The sequence below is a fragment of the Carassius carassius genome, chromosome 4, assembly GCF_963082965.1.
Source record: "Carassius carassius chromosome 4, fCarCar2.1, whole genome shotgun sequence".
In the NCBI taxonomy this organism is placed as follows: Eukaryota; Metazoa; Chordata; class Actinopteri; order Cypriniformes; family Cyprinidae; genus Carassius; species Carassius carassius.
This window is the reverse complement of record NC_081758.1, coordinates 9336169-9355650: the sequence shown is the minus strand read 5'-3', so window position 1 is coordinate 9355650 and position 19482 is coordinate 9336169. Positions and strand designations below refer to the sequence as shown.

Here is a 19482-nt window from a genome sequence, read left to right as displayed (position 1 = left end):
CAAGCGCCTCCTGGAGGAATAACTTACAAGCTTCGTCGACAGTCGACACACTTCCTCTCTGAATGAAATGCGCATGCGTTTGAGGTTCAAACACTTTAGTTAGCAAGATCTCGGCCATTTACGCTTTCCCCTTAGCGGTGACCAAACACAAAGTAAGTTCTTCTCAGTTGTATAATTTCATCTATGAAATGCTTGAATTATTATGCATTTTACAAGCTTCATGTTTCTGTAACATTTACATTATACAGTACTGTGCAGTTTAGGACGATCACTATTAGCTAAGAGAAACCTGTCAAGAATGTTTCGTATCAGTATTGTTAAGTTAGATATGTAAGACCAAGAGTGTAATGTAAGTACTGCTTATTACTGCAAAGTTTTTGAAACGATTGTTTAGCCGAACTATTTAATGATTCTTGACTTTCAACACTTATGGGAAATTAGTCATGAGTTGATCTAATGAAATATGCATGTTTATTAAGATTTCCTTCTTAACCATTACATTACAATGTTTAATTTACATAAATCCATTATAAATGTACTTACAATTTTTGAGTAGGTAATTGATTGAGGGTATATAATTGTTAGGTGCAAAAGAAGATTTTCCTTGACTTAAATATGGTTTCTTAAGCAGGTGAATGAATGTTTATTGTCTGCAAACAGAGTTTCTGCATGCTTGCGTCTGTTGTATGTCTAGAATATGTCAGAGTCACTCTTTGCTCATTCATTCAGAAGATTTATTTTCATAAAAGCAGTGGACCGAATAATATATTTACAACCAACCACTCTGGATTTGTCCTAATCAGTCAGTTAACATGCTTTCTATTGCAGTTTTGCTTTTCAGGTGAATTTATTGTGTTTTAGGGATTTTTTTCTTTACTGGGAAAGAAACTGATTAATAAATAAAAATATGTAACTTGTGTACCTATGATTCATAATTCTGCAGTTATGTAGATTGTGTCAGTAAGTGTTTGTCATCCATTTGAATCTACAGGACAATGACACAGCCTGCAGACTCTATTCTACACAGCGGTTACTTTCACCCCACTCTCCGATACTGGCAGACCTGTGCTTCAGACCTTAGACCAGATAACCTCATTTATCCTGTCTTCATTACGTAATGTCTTTTCTCTCTATATTTTTTTGATGATGGCATATAGGTTCATGAGTTATGTTATTGCTTAAAGTTTCTATTTGTCAGTTTGTATGTTTGAATTATTATGTCTCTATCTCTAAATGATTTTAACAGTGACAGTCCTGATGCAGTGGAACCAATTGCAAGTCTACCTGGTCAAGCAAGGTACTGTATCCTTCTTTTATTGTCGACAAACATATTCTCTATTTTTAGACATTTTTAGTCTACAGTGTTACTTCCTGTTTGGTGTCCATTCATTCTGTAACTATCTGGTACCATAGTTACAATTCTTTAATGGATTACTAATGGAGCTTAATTTAAATAAACATAGAAATGAAATAAATATACAAATTAGGTTAAAGGCTCTAATAAAATTGAATTGTATCAGATATTTAGCTTGAATTAAGCTTTCACTCGATAGTTTGCTTGCTTGGAACCAGAGGTTGATTTGTAGTTCCTGTTAAACTTATGTTTTTATATATATAGTCTACAATTTATATCCCATTAATTAATTCATATTATTTCATATATTAGTTTAATAATTTCTCTTTCAGTTATCTTAATTTTGATATTTCGAAATAGATTTGCACTACAAACAGTAAAAGACTATAAGGAAGACTCTGGACAATAAAAATTTTTAATGTTCAAGATGTGTATTATTGATATAACAAAGATGGAGTAAGCATGTTGGAGTTTGGGCTGGTGGTCTGAGATAAGATTCAGGCAGGGTGGAGCTGGAGGTAGCCAACAAAGCACAAAGATAAACCAAGAATCCGTTTATTCTGGGAGGTTCACAGAATAAGCCCCCTTTGCATTGCAATAGTAGTCCGTGTGAGGTCTGGTTATTTTATTTTACTGTATATGTATGGATTGTGGAATACTATCATTCTCGTTATTGCATACTTTTTTAAACAAACTACTATTTGAAACAATGCACATTATGCATTCAAATTTGTTCAAATTTATTAACTCTTGACAGTCTGATCAAATAATTTGCTAAATTGTGCATCAAAGACTATGCATTCAAAGATGGTTCATACATATTACTGTGCATGGGAAAAATGTTTTATCGCAGCTGCTGTTAGAAAAAATTGGGCAATTTTCTGAAACTCGTGCTTAGGACTGCACATAGCCCTGGTGTATCTTATATAGAAAAAAGGAATGTTGATGTTTTGTTAAGATGTCTTAGTCATGATATGACATGATGTTTTTTGTGTCTATTTCAGATATGGTGTTAATAAGATAGAGGGTTTACTTCGTCCCCTTGTGGATAAAGGCCTGAAGTGTGTGCTGATTTTTGGAGTTCCTGCAAAAGTTGCGAAGGTCGGCGAGAAGTGAAATGATTTCAAAATATTCCGGTCAATAATTTAAGTCATAGTATGTAATGAAGGGGTGATTAAATTAGGGCTATCAAGTGATTCAAATTCTTAATCTAGTGAATTACACAAAGTGATTAATTAATCTAAGTAATCTAAGAAATAACACCAAAAGAAAATTTAAAGTCATTATTGTGTTAAATGAGAAAATCATTAGGTAGACATTATGAAAAGCATCTTCAGAAAGAAATATTTTATTTGATTCAACATAGAATCTATTACACATAAAGTTTTAGATTACTCCCATGATTTATTTATTTGTATTTTTTTTCGAAGCTGCATCTGAATCTGTATTTAGATATCGTTACAGCATAGATGTAGCATGAATGCATGTACACTGCAATTACAACTGCATAAATAATGTAGTGAGGTTAGTGGATTTTAAATCGGTATTAAAAAGATAGTTCATCCAAAAATGTAATTCTGTAGGCATTTACTCTCGTCTTTTTAAACCTGTATAACTTTCTTCTGTGGACCTTAAAAGAAGGTAATTTGAGAAATGTCTCATTATTCTTTTTTTTTTTTTTTCATACAAAGAAAGTCAATGGTAACCAAAACAATTTGGCTACCAACATTCTTCAAAATATCTTCACATTTCTAACCAGCATGCATTTCGCTGTGATTAATGGTTCTGTGCAGATTTTGCTTATGTCAAATGCGGGTACAGCGTACTTAATATATTTTCCATAGTGAAATGGAATTTTTTTTAAACTGTGGTGAGAACTAACCGGTGCTGAAACAGAAGGATTCATGACCCTTTTTTGTATTATTGTATTATTATTATTAAATGTATTATTCATTTTAATATGTTTTTTTTTTCTCATACCGAATGAAATTAATTAAATTAACACATTCAATTGGCAGCCTTTGATTAAATGTTGTTTTCTTATCCTCTTGTTTGTTTTCTCAGGATGAGAGAGGCTCCGGGGCAGACACAGATGGCACTCCTGCAGTCCTGGCTATGAAGAAACTGAGGAGCACATTCCCTGATCTTGTGCTGGCCTGCGATGTGTGCCTTTGCCCCTACACCTCTCATGGCCACTGTGGTTAGTTTTAGTACTGGATCTGTTTATATATATATATATATATTTATTAAATTGAAATGTCCTTTACAGATAAACCAATATTTATTTTCATGTTATGTTTGGATGGATATTAAAATTCTGTTTTACTTTGTCTCAGTAAATAAAAAAATTAAAACATTACAAACTAAAATACCTAAGGTGAATGAAAGCATAAAAACATACGTATGAAATGAAAATGTATGTATTTTTAATGTACATTCAGTATGAAAAAAATAGTTTTAATGTTTTCTAAATATACCTTTAAACAGTGTTATTAAATTATTATTAATTGAGGGAATGGTTGATAATGGCAAAGGCAATCTAAATGTAAAAAAAGAGAAATTAACATTAATAATGTAAATATGCAATATTAACTGATAAAAAAAAAAAAATATTGGCTGATAACAATATGCTAAACTAGTACCTCTGACAAAACACTTAAAATCACATGACCATCTGAACACTACTTGATTATAATTTCTTTTTTTCGTACGCAATGACATTTTTAACCAATTTTAACCAATTATATTATGCATTACTTACACATGAAGCTGCATCCATGCTGATAGGTGTCAGAATAAAGCCCAAGACCACTGTTGTAACTACCAGTGAAACAGCAAATTACACCTTTAAACATAAACAGATAATTAAGAATTAGTGTATGAGCTGTGACTTTCTCTGTGGCACCTTTAAGGAATCCTGCGTGAAGATGGCAGCTTGGATAACGCTGCTAGCTGTTTGAGGTTGGCTGAAGTAGCTCTGGCTTATGCTCGAGCAGGTTTGTCTTAAATTCGATATATCTGTAGCCAATTACACATAGTATGTGCATTTTTGAATAATACTTTTACAGAAGTCATCTTTATCACATTAGGTCACACTTTTTCTCCCCCCAGGCTGCCATATTATCGCTCCTTCAGATATGATGGATGGACGAATTGCAGCCATTAAGCAAGCACTAATCGCCAATGATTTTGGCAACAAGGTTGAGAGAAGTCATACATCTGGAAGCAAACAATAGAGTTAAATCAAATAACAGCAGATACTGACTCGATCTCTATTTCCTTTCTTAGGTGTCAGTGCTGAGCTACAGTGCTAAATTTGCCTCCTGCTACTATGGGCCATTCAGGTAGTGTACTTCTAATGATTCCCTTTAGAGTACAATAGTGGACCTTCTAAGTAGTTTTTTTTAAATGTACAGATATTTAAAACACCAGGATAAGTTTATTCTTTGTAAACCTAATTTTCCTTTCCTTTACATTTGAAGAGATGCTGCTCAGTCTAAACCTGCTTTTGGGGACAGGCGATGTTATCAGCTTCCCCCTGGTGCCAGAGGACTAGCTCTGCGGGCCTGTGTAAGAGAATATCACTGAAATGAATTTTTAGTTTTGACACATTTCATTTGAAACATGATCTTGTTGAAAGGCCACTTTAAACATGTAATCTGAACTACTTTAATAGTAGTGATGTAGCAATCTAGGAACCTAACGCACATTTTGATTGAAGAAATGGGCACTTTGACTTGGCCTGTGGCATTTTTTCCATTTCTATTGAAGTATTAGTTTTGATTCTTTGCTGGTAGGACCGGGATGTAAAAGAAGGTGCTGACATGCTGATGGTGAAACCTGGATTACCATACCTTGATATTGTGAGAGAGGTTAAGGATAAGGTAATAACATTTTTGCCACTTCATCATATACTCTGATATCATTTTCTTCATGCTCAGAAAATCTTATTTTACATTGTAGAAATTTAAAGTAATGCCAAAAAGTATTTGGACACTTTGGATTATTACACCTATTTTCTATAGCAAAGATTTCAAAAACCACACAAAGCAAATAAGACATCCACATCACTCGTCTCATGCAAGCTTCAGAAAGCATTTATGTCACACTTCACAATGTGCTGATGTTTACATCAATCATAAACTCATGAACCTGCGTTTGACCGTTGACCTGAAGCAGTTCCTTATAGTTAAAAGTGTTTAAAATATTAGTATTTTTCTCACAAATGTCAAATCATTTTGCTTTGGAAGACACTGATTCATCAACTGGGGACACATTGATTACGTTCATGTTTGTTTTGTGTGTTTTTTGAATAATCATCTTCGCAGATCCTGTATACTGATTTTATTTTTATTTCTTTTGGTGGTAAAATCCCTTTAATGCATTCTTAAAAATGTATGCATGCATGTTTTAAAAGTTCTAAACAAATATGTCTGTGAATTTTGATGTTAGAGGACAAAAGGGGATAGACGTTTTTCACTGGAGGAAGTGTTATTAGCGTATTATGGACTAATGTTTATATTTTTTTGTTATAAACATGCAGCTTTTCACTTTACAAGACATTAATTGTTGGACTGGAGTTATGACAGTTACTCAGCTATTTGGATTCTCATTTCTCAAGATCTCTTCTGAAGAAGAAACAAACATATTTAAATCTTAAATGACCTGATGGGAGTACATTTTCAGCAAATTTTCAACTATTCCTTTAAGTTTGCGTTAAAATGCCAGGGAAGTATGTTTTGGAGAAGATTAGAATTGAAGTCTTCTGAACAGTGGCCCTCCAAAAGAAAAAAAGTGTTTCAAAGCACCCCAAACAATTTGCAGCAAAAACTAAACAATGCTATTTATAAAGTGAACCTAATGTTTCTGCTAATCTCAATACCTTTGAATTCTCTGTTTCCCATCAGCACCCTACTCATCCACTGGCAGTGTACAATGTATCAGGCGAGTTTGCCATGTTGTGGCATGGAGCTGAAGCTGGAGCTTTTGACCTGCGCACCGCAGTTATGGAAGCTATGACTGCCTTCCGTCGAGCAGGTGAGATCCTTTTTTTAAATCTGTTAAGGACAGGTTCTCCTAAATTGCATAAATATAAAGATTGTAGTGCTTTTGGGCAAGACCTTGGTGTCCTTTACATGTTCTTTTTTTAACGCCTCAAAAAATGGATGATATTTCATGACACTATTTTCTTTCTTTCAGGAGCTGACATCATTATCACTTACTACACTCCACAATTGCTCACATGGCTAAAAGAGTAATGGTTCTCCTATATGAATTAACTTGGATAAAAGTAAATGTACTGTCTCACCCTGAGAGAGAAGATGGAATTAGAAATAAATCAGATAAGCAAATATTACTACAAATTTATATTTGTTATAAACATATCCAATCAGCTTTGTTTTCTGTAGTTCTTAAATTTTTGGCAAGCTTTAGCAACCCTCTACATTGCGAGTAAATCATATGCGACTAAATCTTCATAAAATCTTCATCTTCAATGATGTCTAACATTAGCCAATGTTTAATAAATTCTCAGATTTTACTCGCCAGTGTGTAAATTGGAGGCTAAGTATAAGTTTAAGCAAAGATATATTTTCACTGGCAGACCACACTGAGCTCTTCAGAATTTCACTCTCCATCATGTGATCTTTGCTTTTTTTCAGTTCGGGGGAGCTATGATGTCACTTTGTAGGCTGATCGGCTGTTAGCATGACACTGGTTCCCTCGACAAAAACCCTATAGGATTCTTCCATAGGCTTTTGGATTATCGCAAAAAAATAAGCTCTGTGTTCAACAATAGTTCATGAAACTTACACATTTTGTCCATCAAGATAATCTTCACAAAAGAATATAGCTTTGATGAATTTTGAAGCCAAAATAAAAGTGCCAGAACTTAAAAGCTAAACAAAGGCGATAAATGAACTAAAGCACCACGGTCGCTCACCTTCAACGTCACCAAAAGGATTTACGGCGTATATGAATTTTTATCCATGCTGAATTTAACCTTTTCATAGAAACTGTTATAAACACAAAACTAGAGCAAACTAAACTACAATTGAAATGAGACATTAATAATAACTAGTATAGTAAAAAAAAAAAAAATCCTAACTAAATGACAAAACTAATTCTGTATATTTTTAAATAAGGTGCATTAAAGTCAATAAATCCTTGATTAATATGAATATTTTAATTAAAAACGTGTCTCCACGTAGTATTCAATAAAATTCTAGTGCATTGAATCTATTAAATAACTGCAGAGTGAGCAAGTTTTTGGATATGGCTAGATTAAACTTATTTTAGTGAATAAAGTACCACATTTCAGCTTTGTTAGGGTGGGTACAGAAAATGTTATTTTATCCTTGCTTCTAGGAAATCCTCATATGCTTTCTAACAGCTTCATGTGGCCTAAACATTTCATTCTAATGTGGCTTTAAGCACTATGCATCGTTAAAGTTTCACTTTCACTGTGACTAAGGCGGTAAATGTAGTGTTTACATGGAATAAACATAATATGAGTTTATCTTACGAATCTGGAGTCTCCGCATCAGTAGGAAAGCAATAAAACGAGCATCTTTCATCTAATGCTTGAGGTGCATTTCGGGTGTTGCATCAGTCTGGTGAGTAAACTAAAAAATTTACTAGCCAATGGTGATTCAATTGCCAAGGTGTCCGTAGAGGGTTGTTTTTTTTTTTTTGTACGGATGTTAAATTTGTCATTTATTTCCCAAATGTGTTTGAGTACATCACAGATTTGTTGTCATTTTAATGTGCATCTATAACACTGAAAATAGACCTTAGGTTTGTAATTACAGCTGTTTAATTTTCTAATTAATATACTAATAATCACATCAACATTGGATGTCCTGTTGGCATCTCCATTTTAAGCATTACATGTAATGCATCTACAAAATGTTTATCTGTTTACAACCAAAAAGATGGGAATAAAGCTAAAGCCATGGTAAAGATTATTTGTTTATTATAGGTTCATGTGGGAACATTGTTTGTATGTCTCTTATTGACCACTCAGATTTGCATTATGCTTTATGTACTGCACAGGTTTCAGAAATGCCCGTCCCCTTCAAAGAGTTTACAGGCAATTCATCATTGATGTCAGTATATGAAAAATATTGGAAATATGAATTTATCATAAGTGTCTTAATTCAGAGTTTTTAAAAGTGCTGCTTATATAGGAACCACACTGAATGAGGAAGGGTGACTTGGCAGAGGTGCCCTCGAGACTGACCAAACTTGCTGTCCTGCAGAAGAAAGAAGAATTTAAAAGTACCTAAAATATCATCTGAATCCCTTTTAACTATTTGTAAAGTAATGTCCATATATATTACTTACTGTTAGCATGTCATCCTGTGTTTGTGGCTCTTTTTGAGGATGTAAGACATGAAGCCAACCTCTCAGCCAGATAAGAAAGCCCTGAGAGCACATAAATAATACTTCACTAAACACTTAAGCAACTCTGTGCTCATACTAGCACGACTGCATCTACATTTAATAGAGAAAGAAACACGGATGCAACTGTTGGGTGAGAACTGTTGCATATAAAGAGAGATCTAGATCTTTTGGTCCTGACTACGCAAAATAAATAAACAAAAACTCGGTATGCAATGGTTTCCTGTTGGAATATTTTGGATGCAACCTAAAAGGACATTATACAATAAAGAACGATACAATAAGTTATAGTGAGGTTTTGATATACATATGACACATATACAACCAAAAAGAATTACAGGAATTACAATAAATTTCCATTACCTTATATATCCTGCTCATGTAAAGTAATATGACCAGTGTCAGTTTTCTTATCCATACGTTTTCTAAGACATTAACATACATTTTTAAATCAAAATTCCATAAAAGTCTTAGTAGTTTGTTTACATATTCATTAAATGCACACCTTAATTATCATACATGACGTTACATAATTTAATTCAAAATCAAAATTCTGTAGCCTATTTAATAATTACACGGGAAAATAATTATACAGCTAAAGAGCTTATTTCAGGCTTAAACTTACCTCTCATAATCAGTCATAGTAACATAGCTCATCCAAATGGATCCTCTAATAATTTACTGCAAGCTACCCGATACAAGATACCTGATACAAGATACCAGACGTAAACATCTTCTGTGATCGACTATGTTGACCTGGGCTATTCCAGGACGTATCGCTGCCGCATCGACGTTCGATTAATGTAGACTAGGGATTGTGCTAGTCGTTTAAACGGAGCTAAAACAAGTCGAGGATGTTATATTTTCCTTAGCTATAAACTTGCTACGTATTCCACAGGTTGTGGCCTTTGGCAGGTAATGTGCAATTTAATAAAACATTTATCTGAAATATGCTTTTGCAAAGCTTGCTCATATTTGTTTACCCTGATCTTTGGTAATGAGCTTAGCTTATGTTATTAGCTGCTTTAGCTACTAACACAAATGAACAATATTAAAATAGCAGTATTATATTATGTGCACTTCAAACTGTATATTTCTGTTCTATGCCAGGTTACATAAATTAACAAAAATATATATGTTTTCACCCGTTTATCATAATGTTTTGATACATGTAACGTATTTGGTCGCCTGCATAAAAAAAATTACTGCACTGGAGATTTAATCACGAAGGTTGAATTTAGATTAAAAACAGACAGGTCATCTGACATAACATAAAAACAATAATCAAATCCTGTGACCAAATTTGTATATGGGTGCACTCACTGCACTGCTATAAAATAACATTTAATATATCTCATTTTATAAATTCTAAACATTCAGCAGTGAAAGGGTATGCATACCATGCTCATTTATTTTTATGTTTAATGAAAGTATCCTTTATGTGCTGAAAGCTCTTAGATTAACTGATTCAGATCAGTGAAAAAAAAATCTACAGATTACAAAGCGATGGATTAATATATATATATATATATATATATATATTTTTAGATAGTTTTCTAGATTCAATTTACACCTTTTTACCTAAAAAAAAAAGAAAAGAAAAAACTTAAAATAAACATCTGGGTGGAGAAGAAGAGACTGTGTTACTTAGTCATAATTTACAGCTGTCAGATCTTAAATTAGTATAGAGAAATGAGAGGGGTGAGTCCCACTTTTTACCCACTATAGTGGATGGACATCTTCTTGAAAGATAGACTTCTAAAGACTAGAGACAGACAGTAATTTATTTATTATCAAATCAACTATTAAATGCCACAATTTGGTGGATTTTTTTAAAATAAACATCGTACTCCTGTCTTCAGTAGAAAACAATAGTGATCAATAGGTAAAGTAACTTGTTTTATAAACTGTTTATAGGGATGTAACGATTAACAGCAAGCCGGTTGAAAATCGATGAAAACATGTGATGATTCAAATTGGTTGAGATGCTAAACAAATCGCGATTTAATTATGGGTGAGAGTTTATATTAATGTATGTCTGAGGGGAGCTTACTGTCTTTAGAAATGTTAAGATGTTTTTTTTTCTTGCCTCTTTATAATGCATATTAAAGTTAATAAGTGCAGCGCTGCTTTGTTTACAGCGGAAACCAAGGAAAAGTTTAAAGCGCCACTTGCTGGCAGAGAGGGAATCTGTGTCTCATTCAGCTCAAATTTCAAAATTATGCAATCTAATTTACATTAAAAACTGCTGCATATCACCCTGTCGCCCAAGACTGGTCGCCCACTGAAGCAAAGCAGGGTTGAGCCTGGTCAGTACCTGGATGGGAGACCTCCTGGAGAAACTAGGTTGCTGCTGGAAGAGGTACTAGTGAGGCCAGCAAGGGGTGCTCACCCTGTGGTCTGTGTGGGTCCTCCTAGCGCCCCAGTGTAGTGATGGGGACACTATACTGTCAACAAGCACTGTCCTTCGGATGAGACGTTAAACTGAGGTCCTGACTTTCTGTGGTCATTAAAAATACCAGGATGTCTTTCGAAAAGTGTAGAGGTGTGACCTCGGCATCCTGGCCAAAATTTTCCCATTGGCCTCTGATTGTCATGCCCTCCTAACAATCCCTATATCTACTGATTGGCTTCATCACTCTGTCTCCTCTCCAACAATAAGCTGGTGTGTGGTGCACCAAGAGCAAATTAAGTTCACTATTAAGCAACAGCACGGTTATCATCAGAGAAAAGGTCCCAGAGAAACGTTCTTTTAAAGGTTAATGAATGTTTAAGTGGTACAAAATAGCCATTGTTAATGTTTGGCTTGATAGCTATTAGTCATTGTTAATATACTGTAACAAAAGCAAAATAGCCTTTGTTGATGTAATCGGTTGAAAGTCATTTATGTTCTTTTCAGGATGTTAGGATGGCAAGTGGCCCTGGCTTGCCGGACAGCCTGGTGCTGGAAATCTTCTTGCATCTCCCTCATAAGGCTGTGCTGAGCGCTGGGTTCACCTGTCGTCAGTGGTTTGCTGTGTCGCGGGATGAGTTCCTCTGGAGGGAGCTCTTCTACAACTACTACTGCATCCCGCACTCTGTGCCTCGCCACCCTGGTACTGTAGCTGAACTTTATTCTTTAAACTGCATCATAGGCAATGAATTAATGTGTAAAATATATAATCACACACCTTCACATCTGTAGCTAAAAGTAATATAGTGTTTATTTTGTAGTAAAAGACACGTGACTCTCTGTCATGTATGAATGTTACACTGTGGCAGCACTCTCTGCGTCTTTTAAAAGTAACAGTACATTTCCTGCATGTGTGCAGCTGCTGTGTCATGGTACAGGGAGTTCAAACGGCTGTATGACTGCATTCCCTGTGTGGAGGTTCAGACTCTGAAGGAACATCATGATCAGGTCCTGCATTTGGCCTTCTCTCACCGTGGACATCGCTTCTCTTCCTGCTCCAAGGACTGTACTGTTAAGGTAAGACTGCTTACTGCTCGCTTCATAAAGATCACATCTCAAATGTTTACACAGATAATTCTGATTTATAATCTAGCAGACTTCTGTCAGAATGAAAGAAATGATTTGCATATGCCAGCCATAACATACAATCTCTACGGTTATATGCAAAAAAAGAACATCTGGGTAGTTGGCATGACATGTCAGAGTACTGCATAACACTGATGCTGTTCCACAATTTTTTTATTCTTTAATAATTATTCAACCTAATTTGACATTATATTGATTGATTAATTAAATGTTCCTAGCACAAATGAAGATAGCTTATGCATTTAATAATTTTTCAAATCAAATAACAGCAAATATGACTTGTCAGTGACACCATGCTAAAAAAATGTACGCTTGTCTTTACTAAATATTATGTTTGTTACTGCTTTATTATTCACTGAATAATACAAATTCACTTAATGTGCTTTTACAGCTTTGGGACACGGAGCGATCAGATGGCACAATATCTTTGGTTCACAGCTCCAGCATGAGGCAGTTTAACTGGGGCTACACTCAGTTCTCACAGTTTAATGCTGATGACACCCTGCTGCTGGTCTCGGGGGTCTACCTGGGCCCACATCACTCCTCCTCTGGAGAGATCGCAGTCATCAGTTTGGGTAGAGACAGCCATTACATACACTGATTACATACACCCACTGTAAATAGATTTCTGACTGATGTTATTGTTTTGGATCTGTAGAGAACTACACTCTGCTGTCCCGTGTGAGAAATAAGCCATATGATGTTTTCGGCTGCTGGTTGAATGAGACTCACCTCATCTCTGGTAACCTTCACTGGATTGGCAACATGACCTCCTGCTCTGTGCTCTGGCTCAACAAAGCCTTCCAGGTCCAGATGTGTTCACTTCTCTAGGGTCTTAAAGTGATGTTCTGAGTCCAAAATTAACTGTAGTTGATTAATTGAGAAAATGTTCTTTACTGGCCTTGAAAAAAAATGTATTTAAACAATATTTGTTACCAAGTAAGTTTATACAAACTCAATCAGTGTTTCAATTGCGGAAAGACAGTATTAAAACAGCTTGTTAACAAAATGTCACATAGCATTTCATTAACCTCAGGAAGTCATCAGTTTCCACAGCTCGTTAGTGCGCTATAAATAGTCTAGAGAAGAGCATTTCAAAAAATATTAGACTATGTAACCATTAAGGCTGTCAAAAAACTATTCGAATTTAGAAAATGAGTCGAATTTAAAATAAAAATCCACATTCTAATGCAAAAACGTTGCATTCGAATTTTAGGTGAGCGCCAAGCAGCCTTATCAGTAGTGAACGTAATGCATTGACAATGTAAGTGTCATTGCATTTTAATGCTTTTGTTAGTTTATCCAGTTGAACCCACTAAATATGGCGCTGCTATGTTGTTCATTCAAAAATTGTGGAAAAAAGATGTTTACGTCAAAACTGAAACCAAGCCATTCACACAGAATGCATGTTTATCACATTTTATAGAGGGGCATCTATCAGCATTGCACTCACGTCTCGCACAAGAGAGCTCCATGTTTAGAAAGCTATGTAAAATTAATGTAAGGTCAACATTTAAAAAACATTTCTTAAGACTTGACAAAAGTTTTTTTTTTTTTTTCGCTATGTGAAATTATGCCTTTTAAATTCGAATATTGTTAATATGTAAGTTAAAAATTTGAAATACATTTTTTTAGCCATTTCGACAGCCCTAATACACTAAACCTGTTAATGATGTCTTAATTATTTAATGTTTTAAAAAAATCTGTTATGAAACCAGTTAGGAGAGGCACTGTATAAATATATTTCAACAACAAGTAGATTTTTTTATAGTTTAGAAGTGAATTTAAAAACAATTAACAATTGCAATTATCATGTTTGCATACATTTTTTTAAGTTGAGTTTTGCTTGTTTAAAAATAAATAGTAATTAGATTGAAGTTTGGGCTGTTGTTAACTGTATTCTTATAGTAGGCCTAATGTAAAAGGGCTCACTAGAGCAATTTTTTCAGTAAACCACTGTTTAATGATAATAATAAAAAATAATTTTATGATTAGTTTTTCCCCACTGCTTTACGAAATTGAATAGTCAGAAATTCTGTTACCCAGTGTTACAACAATGTGCCTTTCTCACCAATTTTATTTTTTTTATAAAACCCATTTTAATATTCCACTTATTTTCATTGTGGTAAATTAATTATAAGAAACAGTATTCATGCCAATAAAACAAAAAAATATGTATTTCTAGCTGAACATCTTATGGTTATGGATGTATGTAGCTATTAGGTATTTGGTATTTTTGTCCTAACAACTCACTCAGTGTTACCCCTTTGCATGTTTAGGACATTGAGTCAGAGAATGTGAATGTGGTGAAGCGTCTCTTTAAGATCCAGAACATCAATGCCAGCACTATCCGCACAGTAATGGTGGCCCACTGTCGTCGACACGACTCTCCTGACCTCCTTCTGGACTACGAAGCTCAGTCACAGGCAAAAGCTCAAGCCCAGCGGACACAGCAACACCAGCCTCTCTTTTTTGATCTGGGAAACACAGACAGTGAAGAGGAGGAGGATGAACATGATGAGGACAAGGAGGATGAGGAACGAGGAGAAAAAAGAGTGTCAGGACATCTGCCCTCATGTAACCCATCCGGGATTCAGCATGTTATACACGTAAGAACCATAGAGATTGCTGCACCTACAACATTTCAAACCACTTAAGATTTTTTGTGTGTTTTCATACTTAGTAGTGAAGACTGTTTTCATGTACTTACAAAGATACAGAACACATTGGATCTGCTGGAGAAATGGGAAATGGTTTTCTTAATTTTTTAAAACATTCTTCTCCAACAAAAGCATTGTATTGGAGATATATACAGCAAGATCAAATCAAGTATTTTGCATATTATTTTGGGATGTAAATCAAAAGATGACTGTATATATTCATCAAATACAAGCGTTTCATTTTTGAAAAATATCTATTTTTATTTTATAGATCAAAATTTGAATATAAATATAAAATATATATTTTAAGCATTTATAACAATGAAATCTGAATTGACAAGTGTTCCCTGAAAGTTTCATCTGTGCATGTTATCCCAAAGAAAAATTGGGATCAGTTCTCAGTATTAACTAGTGGCTTATTAGCATGCATATTGGCTGTTTATTAGTACTTATAACACAATTAGGAGTTTGAGGCAAACATCATGGTTATTAATAAGAATTGGTCCCCAAATTGAAGTGTGAACAGAATTGTTCAAAATTTTACATTAAAATGTAATAACTTGCTCAACTTCAGATAATATAATATAGAGCAATTAATATTAAAGCAACAGATAAAACCTGACTTTCAGTAAGCCATGCTTAAAAACATCTCTTCATCTGTTATTGTATGTTGTCGGTTATATGTGCAGTATCTGTATTTGCTGGAATTAGGGTCATCAAAGCATAGCTACGCGGGATCGAGAGTTGGAGACTAAGGTGGCCAGGTTGATGGGCAGCAGAAGCACTAAAGCTCCTGATCCAAATCTGGTGACTCCAACAGCTCCTGGAGAAGGAGAGGACAAGACCTACCTCATCTTCACCACCGGCAGCCTTACCTACTCGCCTCACCAAATAGGTGAGCATGCGCTTATGTCTCTGATGAGACACTGTACAAATGATTACTTAATCTGCTAATTCCATACATGCCCGGATGGTAAATTCATGTGTTTGTGTGTTACAGGCATCAAGCGAATAATGCCAGATCAAATGACGACGTGCGGTCCTGTGTTGGGAGAGGAGCGCAGTACAGATGAATTCTTTGACTCACTGGATCATGTGATAGACATACACGGCCACATCATTGGCATGGGTCTATCACCTGACCATAGGTGTGTGTTGTGCAATAGTAAATGACAAGCATACATGAGCTTTTAGCTGACTTTGAACAAATGCAGTTAATTCAGAAAGTTCATAAAGTCTTTCAAATTCTAAAAAGGAATCACAGTCTTCCTCCAGGGGGCACAAGCAGGTTTCGAAAGATTCATCTTTTTATCTTATTAAAGGTGCAGAATGTAATATTGACAGCTAGCACTTGAAAATTCAAGTCCAAACAGTCCAAATTCAAAATATTGGGAGTGTTGTTTCTACCACCCCCTCCTCAAATTCAAGCATGTTTCCTAAATATTAATTAAAACGGTGACCATGCAGTGTGTTTGTCTGTTCACAGATACTTGTATGTGAACAGTCGAGCATGGCCAGCAGGCTGTGTGATCTCTGACCCTATGTCCCCTCCGCCCATCGCAGAGGAGATCGACCTGCATGTGATCGATCTGAAGAGTCTTAGAGAAGAGCGCCGCAGCCTTCGAGCCCACCGGGCCTTCACACCCAACGATGAGTGCTTCTTTATCTTCCTTGATGTCAGCCGAGACTTTGTCGCCAGGTAATTTACAGCCCAACCAGCTGTGCACATTTTATTTGCAGTAGTCAACAGATTTTCTTTGCCTGTTCACCAGTTCTACCAATTGGAGAACAGTACATGCTATTTTCCAGAGTGAAGATTTACAAAGTCATTTTTTATTAAGTCAGTTCTTTCACTGGTCTCGGATTTTATACCGTCAAGCAAACGGCATGGTTGCAGCATCAAGAAAATGTTTTTGAAAAGCAGGTTTTTTAATGTTGTGGGAATAGCATTAATTCAATTGGATTAAATCCATCAAAGCATTTGAACATTTAATAACAGAAATGTTTGCATGATTAATTAAGCTTTTAAGATAGTTGGAAACTTGTAAATGATGAATGCATATAGGAAGTTAAAGAGAAATTTCAGTGAGTTTTTTTGAGGCTTTGAAAACCTTTCTTAATTCAATCAGTCATATCAACAGTGCTAGACAATAGTGATAGGTACCAGTCAGAGAAAATCACATATGTAATGTGTAAATATGGCTCCATAATGATATTGCAGCCAATATAAATTACTTGACTTAAGCTGGAAGTCTGCACCAGAATATGAGCAAAAACTTATAAACTCAGCACAACACAGTACTCCAGCTAGGTGATATGTCTGATATTTTTCAGACCTTTTGATGATATTTAATATATATACATTAAATATAATCATGTCATTAACTTTGAATTGGCTTTAAAGAGTAGTGTTTCTATTTTCCCCCTTTTTTGGTGTAAATCATTCTCAAAGACATTCTAATTTACTTCATGCAAGTAGGACAGTCTTTTAAAAAACAATTTAAGACTGGAATATACTGCATGACTTCTGCTTATATTTAGAGTCTGTAGGAGTGTTAATTGTCTAATTCATGTAATTGTCTGTGTAGCGGTGCAGAGGACAAGCACGGTTACATCTGGGACCGGCACTACAACATCTGCCTGGCTCACCTGAAACACGACGATGTGGTCAACTCTGTGGCCTTCAGCCCAGCAGATCAGGAGCTGCTGCTGTCCGCAAGCGACGACTCCACCATTAAAGTGTGGCGCTCACCACGCATGGTGCGCCTCGCGGAGCCACTTCAACGGCCCCCTCGGGCTCGCAAACTGCTCTCCTCTTTGTTTGGCCACAGAAATGCTAATCTGAATGGTAAACCCTGACCTGGACCCTGTTGGGCATTAACGCAAGAGGGAAGCACCACAGAAAGACACTCCATGAACAGAAACGTGTGAGGTGAAGAAACTGAGGTTAAGAGACTGACTTCACATGGGTCCTATGACAACAAGGAGGATACATGTATATCTTAGTGGCCCTTTTGCAGGACATCACTGGGAGATGAAAATAAATTTTTGCATAAAGAAACCACATAATTTTTTTTTTGGAATGCTATATTTGTGAAAGATTAATGATGCACATGAAAACATTGAAGACAGACATCAACCGGATATGCGATTTTAAGAGCAAAGAACCAAGAATTTGAAGAGATATTAAGGTCACATTCACATATATGTGTGTCACGTGTGCAGTTCTAAAGTCTGTTTAACCCTGTCATAAAGAATGGAGAGCCACCTTTGCATGCCGGCACATTTGTAATTTATGCATTTCTTTTTTTCTGTTGCCACCTTTTTTAGTAGATTTTATAGTTATACAAGCAACCTGATCATAACAAGGACATGGTCAGAGCATTTAAATACTAAAAGAGAAAAATGACAATTCTGCTACAAATTTACAAAATGATGTCACTGGTGTTTTATCTCTGTTCCAGTTTTATGTAAAAGAGGAGCAGTTTAATTTAACATCATTACAGATTACCCCATCTACGCCTTTATTATTGAAAACAATTGTATCCGTTGTGCATATGGTTTGTGTCATACAGGTTTTAACAATCATACTATATTGAAAATGTAAAAAAAACAATCTAGTTTTTCATGTTGAACTTAAGTTGTTGGCTTTATACAATACTTATTTTATATGTACATCTAGTATAACATATTTCATGTCAATTTGTGCAGGTTGGATTGTTAAAACTAAAATAATACCAAAAAGCTAAAGAAAAAAGGTCAAACAGATCATTTTCCATTATGTTTATTTAGGTGAGCTCCATGACTTTACGGCATCAAGATACTATGCAGCATCAGTGTGCTTTGCTACTTCACATCCATAAGCTGGTTTACCTCACCTCCGGCACTTTCTGTGTTCAACTTTCTGTGTCATAAGCTCACATTGTTTACCAGCATTAAATATTCAGCGAAGCTGTTCATTTGTTATGGTGAAAAAGTGACTCTAAAATCCCCCCCCCATGCCTAACATTTATGATCTGTATATGTAAAGCTCAGCTGTAATGTTACTGATGCATATTACTTTTTCTTGATTTTATTTTGGTTCCTTTGGTTCATTAAGTGATTTAAATTTGATCTCCTAATAATAATTTAGTTGGGAGTTTGGATAATGGCATGCAGCATTCATCTCTGTAGTTGCGAGTACATCAATTGTTTTGTTTTTAATGGACCTGATTCCCTGTGTGACATTTGTTTGAGCTTGTGCATCTGATTTTCCTACATGCCCTTTGGCTATTTGCCATCAGTAGATTTTGTATTGTGGAATGTGTAAAATTTGTTTGACCCATTAAACTATATTTCTTTTACCAGACACAATGTGAATTTCATGTTTTTATATTCTATGTTTGTATTTTTAATAAAGACAAGGACTGGATAAAATAACTCTTTCGAGAATACATAATAAGCTGTTTATAAGATATGGTTAATACAATATTAAATAAGCCTAATAATTATTAGATCATGAACCCGAAACTCTGCTTACACACACAAAA

General features: G+C 35.1%; 2 protein-coding genes and 1 long non-coding RNA gene across 3 annotated transcripts; 2 read left to right on the top strand and 1 right to left on the bottom strand.

Moving 5' to 3' along the window:
* The first annotated feature begins 34 nt into the window (after nt 1-34).
* alad (aminolevulinate dehydratase) lies at nt 35-6711 on the top strand. The gene is made up of 12 exons (XM_059546142.1): nt 35-152; nt 992-1114; nt 1247-1297; nt 2359-2455; nt 3419-3554; nt 4267-4350; nt 4466-4554; nt 4643-4698; nt 4837-4924; nt 5152-5238; nt 6262-6391; nt 6554-6711. Exons 2-12 carry the CDS (start codon nt 996-998, stop codon nt 6610-6612), a joined length of 996 nt encoding a protein of 331 aa, XP_059402125.1. The 5' UTR covers nt 35-152; nt 992-995; the 3' UTR covers nt 6613-6711.
* A 1319-nt stretch (nt 6712-8030) lies between these two features.
* Nucleotides 8031-9504, bottom strand: LOC132129443 (uncharacterized). The gene is made up of 3 exons (XR_009428517.1): nt 9381-9504; nt 8699-8779; nt 8031-8607 (listed from the first exon to the last, which is right to left on the bottom strand). It is a non-coding gene; the product is annotated as an uncharacterized LOC132129443 (long non-coding RNA).
* A 43-nt stretch (nt 9505-9547) lies between these two features.
* Nucleotides 9548-17831, top strand: fbxw5 (F-box and WD repeat domain containing 5). The gene is made up of 10 exons (XM_059546126.1): nt 9548-9670; nt 11655-11850; nt 12067-12224; nt 12685-12868; nt 12952-13100; nt 14573-14902; nt 15665-15848; nt 15954-16101; nt 16440-16652; nt 17542-17831. The coding sequence occupies exons 2-10, from the start codon at nt 11664-11666 to the stop codon at nt 17810-17812; spliced, it is 1824 nt and encodes a 607-aa protein (XP_059402109.1). The 5' UTR covers nt 9548-9670; nt 11655-11663; the 3' UTR covers nt 17813-17831.
* The last annotated feature ends 1651 nt before the right edge of the window (nt 17832-19482 follow it).